General features: G+C 56.3%; 1 protein-coding gene across 8 annotated transcripts in view; it reads right to left on the bottom strand.

Moving 5' to 3' along the window:
• ARHGEF7 (Rho guanine nucleotide exchange factor 7) overlaps positions 1-14977 on the bottom strand; it is a 103158-nt gene that overhangs the window by 13027 nt on the left and 75154 nt on the right. For all 8 annotated transcript variants that reach the window (XM_069602455.1, XM_069602450.1, XM_069602449.1 and 5 more), the window contains 10 exons: positions 14772-14894; positions 10593-10731; positions 9873-9932; positions 9061-9207; positions 8244-8330; positions 5829-5907; positions 5521-5660; positions 3710-3934; positions 1993-2086; positions 502-591 (listed from right to left, as the gene is read on the bottom strand). In XM_069602455.1, coding sequence (XP_069458556.1) covers positions 502-591; positions 1993-2086; positions 3710-3934; positions 5521-5660; positions 5829-5907; positions 8244-8330; positions 9061-9207; positions 9873-9932; positions 10593-10731; positions 14772-14894 — 1184 coding nt within the window. The remainder of the gene's footprint in view (positions 1-501; positions 592-1992; positions 2087-3709; positions 3935-5520; positions 5661-5828; positions 5908-8243; positions 8331-9060; positions 9208-9872; positions 9933-10592; positions 10732-14771; positions 14895-14977) is intronic.

The raw sequence follows: 14977 nt of genomic DNA, 5'->3' as shown, positions 1-14977 counted from the left end.
CACTGAAAGGTAGGAAATTTACCCAGTAAACTCCCTGGTGTCTACAGCAAAAACTCTAAACGCAACCATTTGGGGGGGGGGGCAGGGCGGGGGGCGGTGAGCTGCTGTTAAAGAACAGAAACAAAAAACAACTCTTACCCTAGGCTTGTGCGTTTGACAATAATTCTCAGAAACTCTTCGCTCAAACCACTTCCACACAGGGGTTTAGGCAGCTTGACCAACTGAACTGAGAGCGCACTGCGGTGTCCTATCACAGCCGTCCTCTCCAGGCCCCAGGGCTGCTACGCCTGGCAGCGCCCTTCACGCCAAGGTTTCCCAGCAGGGCCGCGTCACTGACCGCTCAGACCCCTTCTCACGACTGAGGGACGCGGGCCAGGCCGCAGAAGCACCCTCACTAGGGGTCACGCCCAGAGCCTGCACAGGGCCACAGCCGCGTCCTCTGGGGCGTGATTTCAGGCAGAAGGAGCCAGCAGAGTGGCCGTGGGCTCCGGCGACACTTACTTGAGTTGAGCGTCTGCCGCGTCTTGGCGCTGGTGCAGTAAGCCTCGATGACCTTCAGGATCTGGGCGTCCTCCTCCAGCGCAGCCGTGCCTGCGAGGGACACACGGCCGTCACCGCCCGAGTCACCAGCACAGCCAGGCCAGCCACTCAGCCAGCGGTGCTAACTGACAGCCCCTCCCCTGGAATTGGTGCCGGATAAACATCTCTGGATATTCACAGAATAGTTATATTCCAAAGGACGTTTACTTCTATTTTTTATCTACAACATATCTGGCAAAGAGCTAATACCCAAACATATATACACGCACACACACACATATATACACACACACACATATATATACACACATATCTATATGTCTGTGTGTGTATATATATACTTATACATATATATTGTTTTACTAATCCACAGGAAAAAGAATACCCCCCCCATCCTGAACATGAAAAAAGAAGCAGAAACAATTCACAAGAGTCACAGAAGAATGTTCGTCGTCACTAAGAAAAGAAGTCAAAATTAAAACTAGGGATGGCGTTTTCACATATTGCCTGAGAAAATCAGAAACCACGATTCTCCGTGTGGATGCAGGTATCAGAAAGAACTTCCTGCACCCACACGCGGGAGGCAGAGAAGACAGGAGCAGCCCCTGAAAGGCCATTTGACCCTATTTACAAGCGCTTCCCTGACCCACAGATTCCCACCAGAGTTAATCCGGAAATTGACAGAGTGTAGCCCAGAGTGTGCAGGCATGGCTCCAGAGCTTGGCCTGAGCTGGGGCCCCTCCAGACTGGCCTCACCTGCACCAGGGGGCCACCTGGCGGAGGACGGCGCCTGCGGAGCAACAGTGTCTGACGCTGCTGGTGCCGGGCAGCCCTCACACCCCGCGTGCTTCATACAGCTGTATGGTTAATTTCTGCTATTGTTCTAAATTTTTATATATTTTCTAGAATACTCAATATATATTTTTAAAGGCTCAACTAATTTTTTTTAAATGGTTAGAATGAAGGACTGAGCCACTTATAAGCCGTACCAAAAATGTTTGGACAGCATCTCATGATATCAAGATAAACACATGCAAAGCAGGCCAGGTGCTCCCTCCTAAGAGTCAGCATTACACAGAGGGCTTAGGAGCCACCGAGAAACTGACCTACATGTAACCAACTGGACCAGTCGTGTAACAGGTTTCTGTGAGAACAATGTTTAACTCCCTGCAGGATCCACTGGGAGTCAGTGTCCACAGCGGGGGCACGCTCACAGGGGATGCTGCCAGCGCAGCTGATGCGGCCGGCACTGAGGGGGCTGCACTGCCCCACTCGGACGTCCTCAAGAACAGACCGGAGGCTGGGCACTGGCTCCCCTCTGCGGTTCTGGAAAGCCCCGTCCCGACCCTCAAGGCCCCGCCTCCTCACCCTTGAGACCGCGCCTCCCCACCCGAGGCCCCGCCTCCCACCCCGCCTCCACCAAGAGCCAGGTGTGTCCTCCCAGGCACTCACTTTTTCTCAGAGCGAACTCCTCGTCCGAGGGCTTCCTCTCTGGCTTGCGCTTGGGCAGCAGCTTCTTCATGGTCTTGGGACTCTTGCTCAGGTCCTGGGGAAGGAGAGGAAAAGGCTGGCAGACCCCAGATCTGGTGGGCAGGCACGGCCGCTGTGGAGGGGGAAGCCGGGACACTCCAGCGCCCGCCCCGCACACGCTGACCGCGCTCTACCAGCTGCGGAGCGCTGACATCCTGAGGCACAGGCTGTGACGGTCCTCCTCCACCTGGACCCGCCGGCGCCGGGACCACCGGGACCACTCCCTGGGAGGTGCGGCAGCCGGCAGTGCCGAGAAGAGAGGGCAGCGGGCTGACGCCTGTGCAGGGAACCACGTGCGCTGCCCTCTCTAGGGCAGACCCCCCTGCTGCAGCCAACCATAAAGACAGGAGGACACTGTCGATTTCTAAATGAAACGTGAGGGAAACAGGGAGAAGGAAAGGGAACAGAATCAGCCCACGGGCAGCACACTGGCGCCCCCTCCGCCGGCAGAGCTATGTTCACAGCCCAGAGACTGTCCCTCCGTCCACAGCACATCTGTACGCTCAGCGGGGCAGAAGAGGAGCAGCAAAAGCAGCCCACGCGGCCGGCAAGGTTCTGACTGTCAAGCACGTACTGAACCCCAGTGTCAGGGAGGCTAACTTCGGCATCACTGAGTCACATTCACCGCCGCTGAACTTCACGAGGCCAGTCCAAGGCTGAGAATGGGACTCAGGCTATGGGAGGGATCAGGCTGACAAGCACCGAAAGAACAGCCTGCGTTCCAAAGGTGTCTCTCCAAAATCTGTGAAAGTGAAAACTTCCAGAGCGCTTGGAAACGCAGCAGATCAGCAGTCCAGGCGTCCTGAGGCACAGGGGTGGAGGGACGCCCGGGAGCAGCGCCCGCAGGCGGCGCAGAGCGCCGGCCTTGCCCCAGGACGCCTGCTCCGTGACCAGGCGGCCTGTGTGCCCAGCACACTGGACATGTCCACGGCCACACCCGCCAAGCCTCTCTCTCCTGTACCCTACTCCCCCCTCCCCTGTAAGAACCCGCAGCAGGGCGTGGCTGCACTCCGCCACACTGAGCTAAGCAGCGAGGATGCCCAAATGGGCCACCAGGAAGAAACATGTCCTAAGAACCCAAGTTCACTAACAAAACCCATACAGGATTAACTGTAATTTATGCTGTACTCCCCTGTGTACCGTAAAATTCCTCCAGCAAGGATGGAGGCAGGGTCTGCCCAGGTCCTTCGTCAAATGCGGCCTCTCCGAGATGCAAACCGGTGCAAAAGCGCCTCACCAGGCTCACGAACAGGCCCCGCCCACCAAGCTCATTGTCCCACCCACCATGCTCACAGCCACACCCACATCCCACCCAGCCCGCCGCCCGAGCCACGCCCCCCCACTCATAGCCACAACCACACCAGAGTAACTGAACTCGGCTCACACTCAAGCACGCTCCTGTGATCACCACAGTCGTCAACCGGCTTCCTCAAAGCGCAAACAGTGCCCCGAGCCTGTCCCTCTCCCTGTTATGGGCACAGAGGGGGTCTCCCCAGGACTCTGGGGCTCTGGAGCTCTGGAGCACAGGAAGGGTAACAAGGGAGAGAAGGCAGAGCCTTCCATTCTGAAGAGGCTCATCGGCTCCATGTCACAGACACAAACACGGGGCTGTCACATTTCCACACTCACTAGGGCTCACCTCCTTGTAGCAGAGGGCAGCCGAGGGCCGCAGAGGGGGTGCTGGTCGCAGGCAGCTCAGGCTCCAGGGCTTAGGGGTCTTCGGAGGCTCCAGGGGCCCCCAGTTGATGGTGGTGTGTGGAGTGCCATGGTGGGAGGGGTGGGGCAGCGTGTGGTAGGCGGGCGTCAGCGGCGCGGGCTTGCTGTCCGCGTGCTTGCTGGACGGGGTGATGGAGTGGGAGGGGAGCTGCCAGGGACAGAGGGAGAGAGCAGAGCGCGTTCACCGCCAGAGGACCCGAGGCCAGCCCAGCCCTCCCAGCACAGCAGCGCCCACTTGCTAGCGTGCATCCTGAATGTCCCGACGCTCAGGTTACTGGCCGTCAGGCCGAGCATCCCCCACACCCTGCGTGAGGCCTGCGGAGCTCAGGGCGGGAAGCAGCAGGTTGCTGGGTCCAGACCCAGAAACCCATTGACCGCCTTTAACTGCCAAGCAGTCACGTTCGCAAAAAAGGCATTTCATTTAACACAGATATCAGGATTTTATAAAAGAATGGGCATTCTCTGCCCTGGGAATGTGACTGGGGGAGCATAATTATTACCTCGCCAGCAAAAGTAGAGCCTGATCCCTGTTTTTGTTAAAAAAAAATTTTTTTCCTGGGACACAGTCAGGCCTATTCGTGTCAATGGTTGCTTTTATATTATAAAAGCAAAATACAATTGCAACAGAGACCATAGTGCTTAAAAACCAAAAAAAAAATATTTACTGTGTTTTTGAAGAAAAATTTTACCAATCCCTTGGGTAAAACATTTTCTCAGAAAAATCAGCTTTAATCAAGACAAGGTTACATAAATTTAATTTCTCAGAAGGACCTTATTAATGGGGTTTATGCTCCTAGAAACTCCAAAAGTATTCGATCACAATGACAAATTAGAACTTTAAACAATTCAAAAGTAGCCAGTGACCTCGAATTAACCCAAAACAATACAGTATGCTTAACAGGAAAAAAAGTTGAGTTGTTCTGTGAGCTGGAAACCAGAGTAAGGTCATTATTCAGAAGAAATGACTAATATTTGAAACACAGGCTTAAAGGGGAGCCTGGGCTCAAGCTGAGGCTTAGGGCTCGAGGACAGAAGCAGCGGACTCTGCCATGACCACACAGCTGCCCTGGGACCAGAAAGGCCAGGGTCCTGGCACATGGCTCCCTGAGGTGGGAGTCTGTAGAGGTTGGTTTAAGGCTGTTACCACCTGAGTGAGAAGGGACTCCCTGTTGATGACACACATGTACACACCGATGCCCTTGGGATAAATTCAGTCCCATGAAAGCTAAGTATCTCTAGAATACATTTACAATATGGAAAAGCTGTCATGGCAAATCCATTCAAAATGATAGTTGAAGCAAATGAATAGCTTTTCCCCCAAACTGCTGAGAAATGGAGTAAGAGGCTGCAGCAGTGACCAGTACACCATGCCATGACCACCGTCCCTGGGACGGCCCTGCAAGCCCAAGGGCAGCGACCCCAGGGTGAACCATGTGGGAGAAGTCCCAGGAGAGACCCTCAGAAGCCCTGAGGTAGTGGTCGCGGCCCACCCTGGGCAGGGCAGCTGCCTAAGCGTGTGCCGACGGGCGCCTAACCGGTGAACTCTGTGTGTGTGTGTGTGTGTGTGTGTGTGTGAACTCTCGAGAGGCAGACAGGCAGGCCTGGCTCACAAGTGGGTCCCCGTGAGGCGATCGCGGCCCACGGGGGATGAGGACGCGTCTGCAGAGAGGCCCGAGGCCCAGCGGCGCTCTCCTGGCCCGGGGTCTGCGGGCGGGGGCGGGGCGGGGCCCTTACGGTGTGCGAGGGCACCGAGTGAGGCTTGCTGCTGGGGTTTCCTGCCGAGGCGGCCTTCGTCTGCTTCTGCAGGCGGTCCACCCACTCGTGGAGGTCCTGCTGGTTGTTGCAGGACACCAAGATCCGCTCGATCATGCTCCCTGGAGGAGACAGGCACGGGCTGGAGGGCGTCAGAGCGCACACATGTGCACCCCAAGGAGGCCCCACAGCACGCCCATGCAGCCCTCGGGGGCTCAGCGGGGCCCGCACACGAGGGCCACGGCCTCGGCACACGGACAGAGGGCACCCACAGAGCCCGCGCCTATCACCTGATATTTCAAACGCGTTCCTGTGATTTTCACTGTCCTCAAGCTTTGTGACTGTCATTCCTGTCGTTGGTAGCTTTCCCTAAAAAAGACCCCCCAACAAAAACAGTCAGTGCTTTTCTAGTAAAGGAGGAACCATTATTAAAGTAAATATTAAACAATTTTAGAAAATGCAGAGGAACTGTCTTTGTAAAGCAAACTCTCTTGCTTGTACCAAAGGCATATATAATACAAAAGCCTCTACCTTGAATAAGAAATTGTAATACTATAACCAAGAAATGAGCCAGCAAAAAGGTACAGGGCTGCAAACCAGAACAAAAACATTTCATCTGATGAGTTACTCTAAATATAAACAGCAAGACACAAAAACATTATACATATGATAAAAAAAAAACAACAACTAGGGTCCACGGTGGCTATTTTAAATGATGTTGTTTATAGAAAGGAAGCAGAGATGTGCCTTAGAGAAACACGGGGCGAGTTCCGCATCCGAAGGCAAATAAAGGCGACTGGAGCCGGAGGGACTGTGCGAGACTGCGCCTGGCCATCCACCACCAGACTGTCCGTCAGCAGCTGCGCCAAGCACTGACCACAACACAGAGAAGAGCACCAGCCCGCCTGCTCTGGGACAGAGGGCGTGAGGCAGGGAGCGGAACCAGAACTGGGCCGCGGAGCGAGCCCCTCGAATAATAGCCACCAGAGCTGTGGAGGCCGAGCGAGTCTGCAGGGAGCGTCTCTCGGGTCAGGGCCAGGGCCCCGAGGAGCAGGGCCCTGAGCAGCAGGGCGGCTCTGAGGCCACAAGGCTCGGACTCCTGACACCCGGGCAGAGGCCGGGCGCCGAGAGCACCACACGGGCCCGGCCACCTCCGCAGCCCCACAGGCCTCATCCAGTCCACGGGCAGCGGGGCCCGCGCGCAGGAGCCTGTCCTGCAGCCGGGCGTGGGCACTGCAGACGCCCTGCCGAGGGGCCGACGGCACTGGGCTGACCAAGAGCTCGGAGAAGCCTGACGGGAAACACAGCTGCGTGTCCCCGACTAACCTGCAGCAACAGCTGCGGAGGCCGGGACGAGCTCGTGGTGGCCGGGACGAGCTCGCGGTGGCCGGATGTGGGGCGAAGCCGGAAGTGAACACTGACCCGCGAGCACTGGGGGTCTCAGCACTCAGAGAGAAGCCCCCGAGACAGCATGCCCGGGGGAAGCAGGGCCCGGTGGCGGCACGCTGACGCCAGCACCCTGGGGCCTGAGGCCGCTCCGGACGCCCCTGCAGCCCCACAGGTCACCGCAGGGCCCTGGGCCTTGGGGTGGGGGGAGCTTCGAAGCCAGGGTACATGGCCGAGAAGGACAGAGCTCACTTAGAGCAGCAGCGGCCAGCTTGGGGAGGTGCTCAACCGCAGGCTTACAGATTGGGAGGCGGTCCATTCCTGGGCTGGCCCGTGTCAATCTGCTTTCTCATGCCTAAAGCGCTCCTTTCAGAACAAGTGCGTGATGTCAACTCCTCTCTGGGCTGTTAAGCTTTCGGAGCAGGTACAAGCCCGCCATGAACGCTCTGGACTCAGGACCCAGCAGAGCGCTTGTTGGGGACAAGACAAATAGCGTGCCACCCGTGCAAAAATGCAACTCTGAGCAAACCCAGGGTGATTTCTGTGGGAATGGTTCCTGGTGACCAGGCCTTGAGGAATTGATGGAAGGGCTGCAGCTTCAATAACCACACAGGAACAAAGCAGTCAACTTTGCCAGAAGCCCCTACTAGACACACAGAAAACCTAAGGCACTTATCAGCTTCCCTGGAGGCTCAGACGGTCAAGAGGCCGCCGGCACCGCGGGAGACCTGAGCTCATCCCCGGGTTGGGCAGGTCCCTGGAGGAGGGCAGGGCAGCACCTCACGTGACAGACAGAAACGGAAGGGCTCTGCCCTTGCATCTCTTCTTAAAGCAGCCTCACATCCTCGCGGAGAAAATCAGGAAAGTGACGAGCAATAAAGAAGCTAAATAACACGCTAGGCGTGTGCCCGTGACTGCTGAGTCCAATGGGGGCCCACAGACCACCTCAGCCACACGTGCCCCCCCAAGCCGGCCCGTGGAGCGGCCGCCTGCCCTGGTGGCAGGAAAGCGGCAGAGCGCCCTGGAGGCGGCCAGCTGGCCAGCTGGCCACCGCCCCAGCACTCTGGGTCCTCAGGGTCAGCTGCACAGAGACCAGGCCCCTTCTCCGCTTGCTCCGGATGAGCAGGAAGATCCTAGCTTCACAGTCACGTCAGCACACACACACTGGGGCTGTGCGCACAGATGCGAATATGACACTGTACGTACAACACTGTACCCAGCACACGACAGACACGCAGCATCAACACGAAAACTCCAAAGGAGCCTGAAAACGGCGCTCAGGCCCACAATAAACAAATCTAAATTTAAAATGTGTTTACCTGATATATGAAGCCACTCATCCTAGGACTGGCAGACAACATTAGCAAAATATTCGGAAAGAGTAGAAGATATCTTTCATTCTTTTCCTAATGTAAAAGAACAAATTCAAATAACTATATTAAAAACACGTATTTACACATATTCACAATGGTGAGAACAAATATTCACATTCGGCCTTATGAAAGAGTATATCACACTTCATGTCTAGGTGTTTCTTTCTACCAAATTTAAATTAAACGGGAACAAAATTATGAGAAATTCGTTAAGACTCACAAGTACCCATGGAACACCTTTTTTAAAAATCTGAGTTTAGCTCTGCCATTAACTCCTCATTAGGCAGGAGTTAGAAAAACAGATTTTTTCTGTGGTTGAGAGAAAATAGAAGAAAAGAACTTGTGACCTTTCGGTGGCAGAGGGAGACCAGGCAGACCCCTCAGGTTGAAGGCGGGGAGGGTAGAGGCGGGAGACCGCCTCTGGTCCGCGGCGGATCCTGGCACTAACCAACCTGGAGCCCGACACGCCTGCTGCTGCCACCCCCCATGAGCTCTGCCCAATTTACACGGAAAGCTGACGAGCACTGCTTATGTATTAGACCTCATTTGCTGCGATCGGTTAAGAAGAGCCCCAGAAAGACCACAGGTGAAGCCCAAAGATGCCCAGGAATCTAAAAGGCGACTCATGGGAGAGACACCACCCACAGCAGTGAAGGGACTCAGGGGAGCCATGGCCCCGGCAGGGGAAGCCAGCCAGGCGCAGGGGCCCTGGAGAGAGGTTTCCCCACGGTAAAAGAAGTGCAGGGAACGCTGAAGGCAGTACCTCGCTGCCGGCACACTGGATCAGGACCTGGGACATGTAGACGACGCTGCCCAGGGTCTTGATGTCGTCACCCTCCCAGCTGCGGATGGCCTCCGTCAGGATCTGCAGCTCCAGCTCCTTCCTCTTCCGCACCTCCTGACACTGGGCCTGGGGGGGCACAGGAGGCGCGTCAGGGGAGACGGGCTCTACTGCTGCGGCCCCGGCTGCTTCTGCAGACAGACGCTAGTGAACAACTCGCTCATTCATGAGTACAGAATCAAGTCAAGAGAGACCCACAACAACACAACAGCTCTAGAATGAGAAACACTAGCTGAGAAAAATATAGCAAATCCTGTCACTTTTAGAAGATGGAATGTGGACTGGACAAGAAAACCATCCTCTGATTTTACTAGTGAGCGCCGGAAGAGGAGACCTGGAAGAGGGGAAAAGGGTGAGTTCCGCCCGTGCTATAAGTAAGGCACGCACCCCAGAGACTCAGGTACTGAGACAGCACAACTGCAGGTAAGGGAGAAGCCCAGCACTCCTTTCACGCGCCAGTCAAGATGCTGAGATGAGACTGCAGACATGGTCCAGATCGCTGACGTGTGCGGCAGCATTACGCAGTGCCGTGTAAGCGCAGACACTGATCCTTTCACCTCTCTGGTGTCCACAGTGCCGTAACGCAGGAAAGTTTACCAGCCGTGGAATAACTACGTTATTTATTTTTTATTTCTCCAGAATAAATCCAAATTATAGTTCACAACTAATTTCCTGTATTCATTTGCCACAATAATGTCTGAAGGAAAAAAACCGTAACACGCTCTATCACTTACTGAAAGGTTTTTGAAGGCGGTCATGGATTTCTGAATATCTTGTCTGTCTGGGTGATAATCCTTTGAATAAAAGAAACACACTGTGAGCTTCCATAATGAGCACTTGCCCTTCAGCAGGCTCTCTCTGGAGGCTGGCTTGGGCCTGCCCCTCTGTCTCGGCGCTGAAGCACCTCTGCTTAGCCTCTGAGGGGACCATGGAGCGGTGAACAGTCTTCTGGACTCTTCCCTGGAGGAGGAGGCCAGCCCAGCTTCACCCACCACTGCCCACCCCCACCACCGCTGCTCAGCACCAAAGGGCAGAGGGGAGCGACACAGCGGCAGAGGGCCTGCCCCTGGGGAGTGGCTCACCACAGCCTAACTAAGCCAGCAGCCTGAGCCCCAACCCCTGCCAGGCCCACAGCCTGAGTTCTGAAAAGGAGATAAGTGCACACCATCCGCTGACTCTCTTCCTATTATCTCTCCATAACTCATACACTTAACACTGTAGGCACAGGCTCCTGATGGGACCCCTCCACACCACGGACATTTTCCAGCTACTGGAACTCTCCCCGCCAGCAGTGGTTGGAGCAGACGCCTCGCTACAGAGCTGGGATATGAGGAAACAACTTCACAACCAACAAGTCCCTGAGGAGCTCTCCCGCGCTGCAGGCCAGTGGTAATCGCCGCTCCGGGGCCGGCTCCTGACCGCCCTTCCTGGTGCGGCTAGTGGGGCAGACGCACCTCCATGTGTCTCTCCAGCTCCTTGAGCAGCGCGGGGTACTTGTCCAGGCGCATGAACGGCTTGCTGAGACCGGTGGTCAGCACGAGAATCCCCGGGCTGCTGGCGCCCTTCAGCTCCATGAACTCTCCCAGCTCCTCACTGAGTGTGAGCAGAGAGAGCAGAGGGCACCGTCAGAGCCCAGGAGGCCAGGAGGGCCGCGTGACTGACCCCAGCCCCTAGGACGACGACGGGCCACGCAGTGCCCTTGACCACTCAGAGGCCACAGGTTTTACAGCCAAACGTGTGCTGCTTATCTCTAAACACCACAGGGAAGACCCCCCCACAGTTCACGTCAGGGCCCTCGGCCTGAGCAAAGCCCCGTGTGCATGACACAAACAGCCATGGTCTCCCAGTAAACCATTCAGGAAAGCCCCCTCAGCGAGCCACCTGCATACAGAGGTCTGACAGCGGGCGGTCCTTGTAGGGCAAGAACAGAGCCCGGGCAGCAGTCCTTCAAGACTGTGAGAGCTTAAGGAGGCGCATCACAACGACAACCACCCGACTCAGGATGCTGGCCCGCCGGGCACTGCAGCCCGAGCAGCAGCGGCGCGAGGCAGAGCCCCTGCCCCCGGCACGCACACGGGCGCACAACCTCCAGAAGCCCTTTTGCAGCATCAGTTCACTGAACCCTCACCACCCGTGGGAAGAAAGTCGTCTGCGTTTGTGGACGAGGAAACCGAGCGCATATCCAGAGACAGGACGCTGCTGAGCGAGCCTCCCGCTCACTCCTCCTCTCTCTCCTGCCTCCCACCGCCAGGCTCCATGGAGGGCGCTCCCAGGCCCCAGCCTCGCGCCCAGACTGCCCTGGCTCTGCTTCACATGAGCACCCAGGGAGACCTAAGCTCGTCACCCACACATCTGTGGCTCACGTCTGTGATGGGAACTCTGCGTTTCTGTGATGGGAACTCTGCGTTTCTGTGATGGGAACTCTGCCCTGTCATCACAGGGCAGATGACACCCAAGGTCCCCGGGAGGACGCCGTCTGTGGCCCGCACTGCTGACGAGCAGTGTCTCTCCAGACATGGAGCGGAGGATGCCTGGGCTGCGGGCAGGCGGCGGAGGCCGCACTCCCTCTGGGTCCCCACGTCTCCCACTGGGAGGAGGTCATTGAGAAAACACGAAAATCCTGAAGCCCCGACCCATCGGTGGAGGTCAGCTGCATCCGCCTCACACCACCTCTCCCCCTTAACGGCGCTAGGAGTGAATTTTGACTCCTTTAAATATAATCCAATTGGGGCCTTTTCTACCACGAGAAAAATATCAAAAAACATCTCTTTGGGCCATTTTTGTTAGTTTAGTATCATAGGACAATTTATAGTTAGGGCTGCTGCTGCTGCTAAGTCGCTTCAGTCGTGTCCGACTCTGTGCGACCCCACAGACGGCAGCCCACCAGGCTCCCCCGTCCCTGGGATTCTCCAGGCAAGAACACTGGAGTGGGGTGCCACTTCCCTCTCCATCTGTGAACGCTGGCCCCTATGTTTTCTCACTTTAGACTAAATAGGGAGACAACAAAAATAAAGAAACAACTCGGGCAGACAATAATAAAACTAAGCAAATTATTCTTATCAGCCACCCACCTACTCCCCAAATCCCCTACAACTAAAAATTTACGTGAAATTTTTGCAAGCGAAAGTAACTCCTCTCAATATCCATATGACAGTCTTAAATGCCAGGCACGCACACTGTTAGGAAACGAAATAAGACCTTTTATGCATCTTCACTGATCACTGTATGGGCGTCCCAGGAGATGCTAGTGGTAAAGAACCCCCCTGCCAGTGCAGGAGACATACGAGACCTGGGTTGGATCCCTGAGTCGGGAAGACCCCCTCAAAGAGGGCACTCCAAAATTCTTGCCTGGAGAATCCCATAGACAGAGGAGCCTGGTGGGCTACAGTCCACAGGGTCCACAAAGAGTCGGACATGACTGAAGCGACTTAGCACGTACGTAGTTGCTTCATTTCTTAGTTTTTAAAAAATTTAGTACCATAATAAAACAAAACAGCAGGTTACAGCTTTTCTGACAAAACGAAGGCCCTTCCAGCCTGGCCTCTAATGACACTAGCAATCCTGGCACAGTGTTTCATCCTCTGTATTTTCTCAAACGACTCTGGGGGCTGCAAGATGGTGCCCGAGGAACACAGAGGCAACCTCAAGCTAGCGCAGCAAAAAGGGACAACTACTGTGCTGGGAAAAAGGAGACATTCTACATACGAAACCATGAAGCCCGGATCCATTCGCAACAGGCAGCCATGAGCCTACGGCGTCCACTATCAAACGATGATGCAAAAGGTGGACACCCGTCATAACTCAACAGGACTGGCGGTTCCACACATACGCGTTCCAGATTCACACTCAGAATTCAGACTAACACAACACAGAATCCGAAGACTAAAAGTAAGACTTAAAAACTGCAAAGCACTGTGTTTAAATCAATCCCGGAGAAAGTGTATTCAAGCAGAAAAACAGACTGATCCACCCCTGAGTGGTGGTTTCATGACCTCAACAAGAGCAGGACAGAGGCTACAAGCAGGACCCAGGACAGAAGGGGAAGGGAGGGCGGGTTGGCGGAGGCCACCAGTCGGGGCAGCCGGCTCTCAACTCCACTCACGCTCCAGAGGCCGGGTCTGAGCTGCGGGTAGGGCAGGCGCCGCCGCCCAGGGGCCTCAGGAGGGCACGTGGGCAGCGCATCTTGCCAGCTGCCTCGCTCGCCCGTCCTCGGCACGGTTCCAGAGCCTGACTGCCCACCCCTCCCGCCTCCCGGCCGGGACACACCATATACAGGCAGGCAGGGGTCCCTGAGCACAGGCCCGTCTAGATGCCCTCCGGCTCTCCTGGGAAAAGCTGCCCTGAGGTTTCAGCCACGACACAAGCAGCCATTAAGGCAATAACACAGAGAGGAGCACAGCACGTGCTCCCAAGTGCTGCCCCTACGTCTGAACGGCTTTAAATGTCACCTTCAGGACACACCTTCACCCCCAGGGGCCGGCCCCTGACCAAAACAGCAGAAGGAGAGAACACATTTAAAATGCCCTGTAATTTACCCCAGCCTTCCATCTGTTGTTCATCTCTTCCAGGACTGCGTCAGCAATTCCCGAGGATTTTTCAAAATTTCACTTCAATCCCTGCATCTCGCTCAGGAGGAAACGCATCTAAATCACTGTTCCGAGGAGTAGACGCTCAGCTACTCAGGGATTCTGCTTCCCGCCAACAGGACCCTATGACCAGGCCCTTCCAGAGAAGAGGGGTGATCTCCGAGGGCCACCGGCTGCAGAGGTGGGGGTAGGGCTCCAAGCAGGCCACAGGCCCTCCCTAAGGCCCACACGACCCGGCCACAGGCGGACAGACGCAGGCCGCCTCTCCAGAGCCTCACTGAGTTACAAGCAGCCCAACGACACCCGCTTCCCGGCACAGCCTCTAAGCTTCAAACTGAAATACTGAGTCAGGAGTAACCTGAGGCTAAACACTTAAACCAGGAGCACAGCGGCACTGGCCTTGCTGCAACTCCCGCAATGTCTTCCTTATGGTTTAAGAAACGACCAAACTGCTATTTGAAGGAACCATACGGTTTTCTGAATCCTTAACAGACGCGCGCCCCTCTGGGAGCAGCAGCAGAGCCTCGGCGCCTACCCTGCGTGCAGGTCAGGCCCCGCGGCCCTCCCTGCTGCCCAGGAGGCCGGGCTCGGCACTGCCCAGGGCGCACGGCCGTGCCTTCTGCTGCTTCCCGCTTCCGGCTGCCGAGCGGGAGCGCACAGCCTCTGGCCCGGCGTGCCCCACAGAGACAGACCGTGTCCTACCGCAAGGCCCGCTCTGCCGCACGTGCTCCAGCCCCGCGCACTGAGCGGGTGCGACGGCAGCCCGGACCAGCCCGCGGCCGCCCTCCAGAGCTCCCACCAGCTCCCCTGACCTCTGTCCACAGCGTCCAGGCCGAGGAGGAAGCACTAATTAGGATCCTGAAGCCTGACAGCAGTCCTCCCCAGGCACTCACTCGGAGGATAATTAAACTTATTATTCTTGAAAAGCACACGATGCCCGCACCGCGTTTCAAGTAACATTTGACAGAAACGAGCTGCCCTGAGGGAACCCCAGGACACGGCCGCCCCCCACCCCCACCTGGGAAGAAGTCCACGAGACACACACACCTGTGCTCCGTGAGGACGCTGACTGCGGACGGGTGGTTGGCACAGTACGCCAGGTACAGGGTCTTCATCTGCGGCATCAGGCTGAGGAAGCAGCCCCCGACCCTCTGCTGGGCCTCCGGCATCCTGCAGACAGCGACACGGAGCCGCACTTAGTAAGCGTTGCACAGGGCAGCCCCGGGGGGCGCCCCCAGCCCCGACCCCCGGGG

This window comes from Ovis canadensis, chromosome 10, assembly GCF_042477335.2.
Source record: "Ovis canadensis isolate MfBH-ARS-UI-01 breed Bighorn chromosome 10, ARS-UI_OviCan_v2, whole genome shotgun sequence".
NCBI classification, from domain to species: Eukaryota; Metazoa; Chordata; class Mammalia; order Artiodactyla; family Bovidae; genus Ovis; species Ovis canadensis.
Note: the sequence above shows the minus strand (reverse complement) of the source record. Positions and strands in the feature narration are given on the sequence as shown.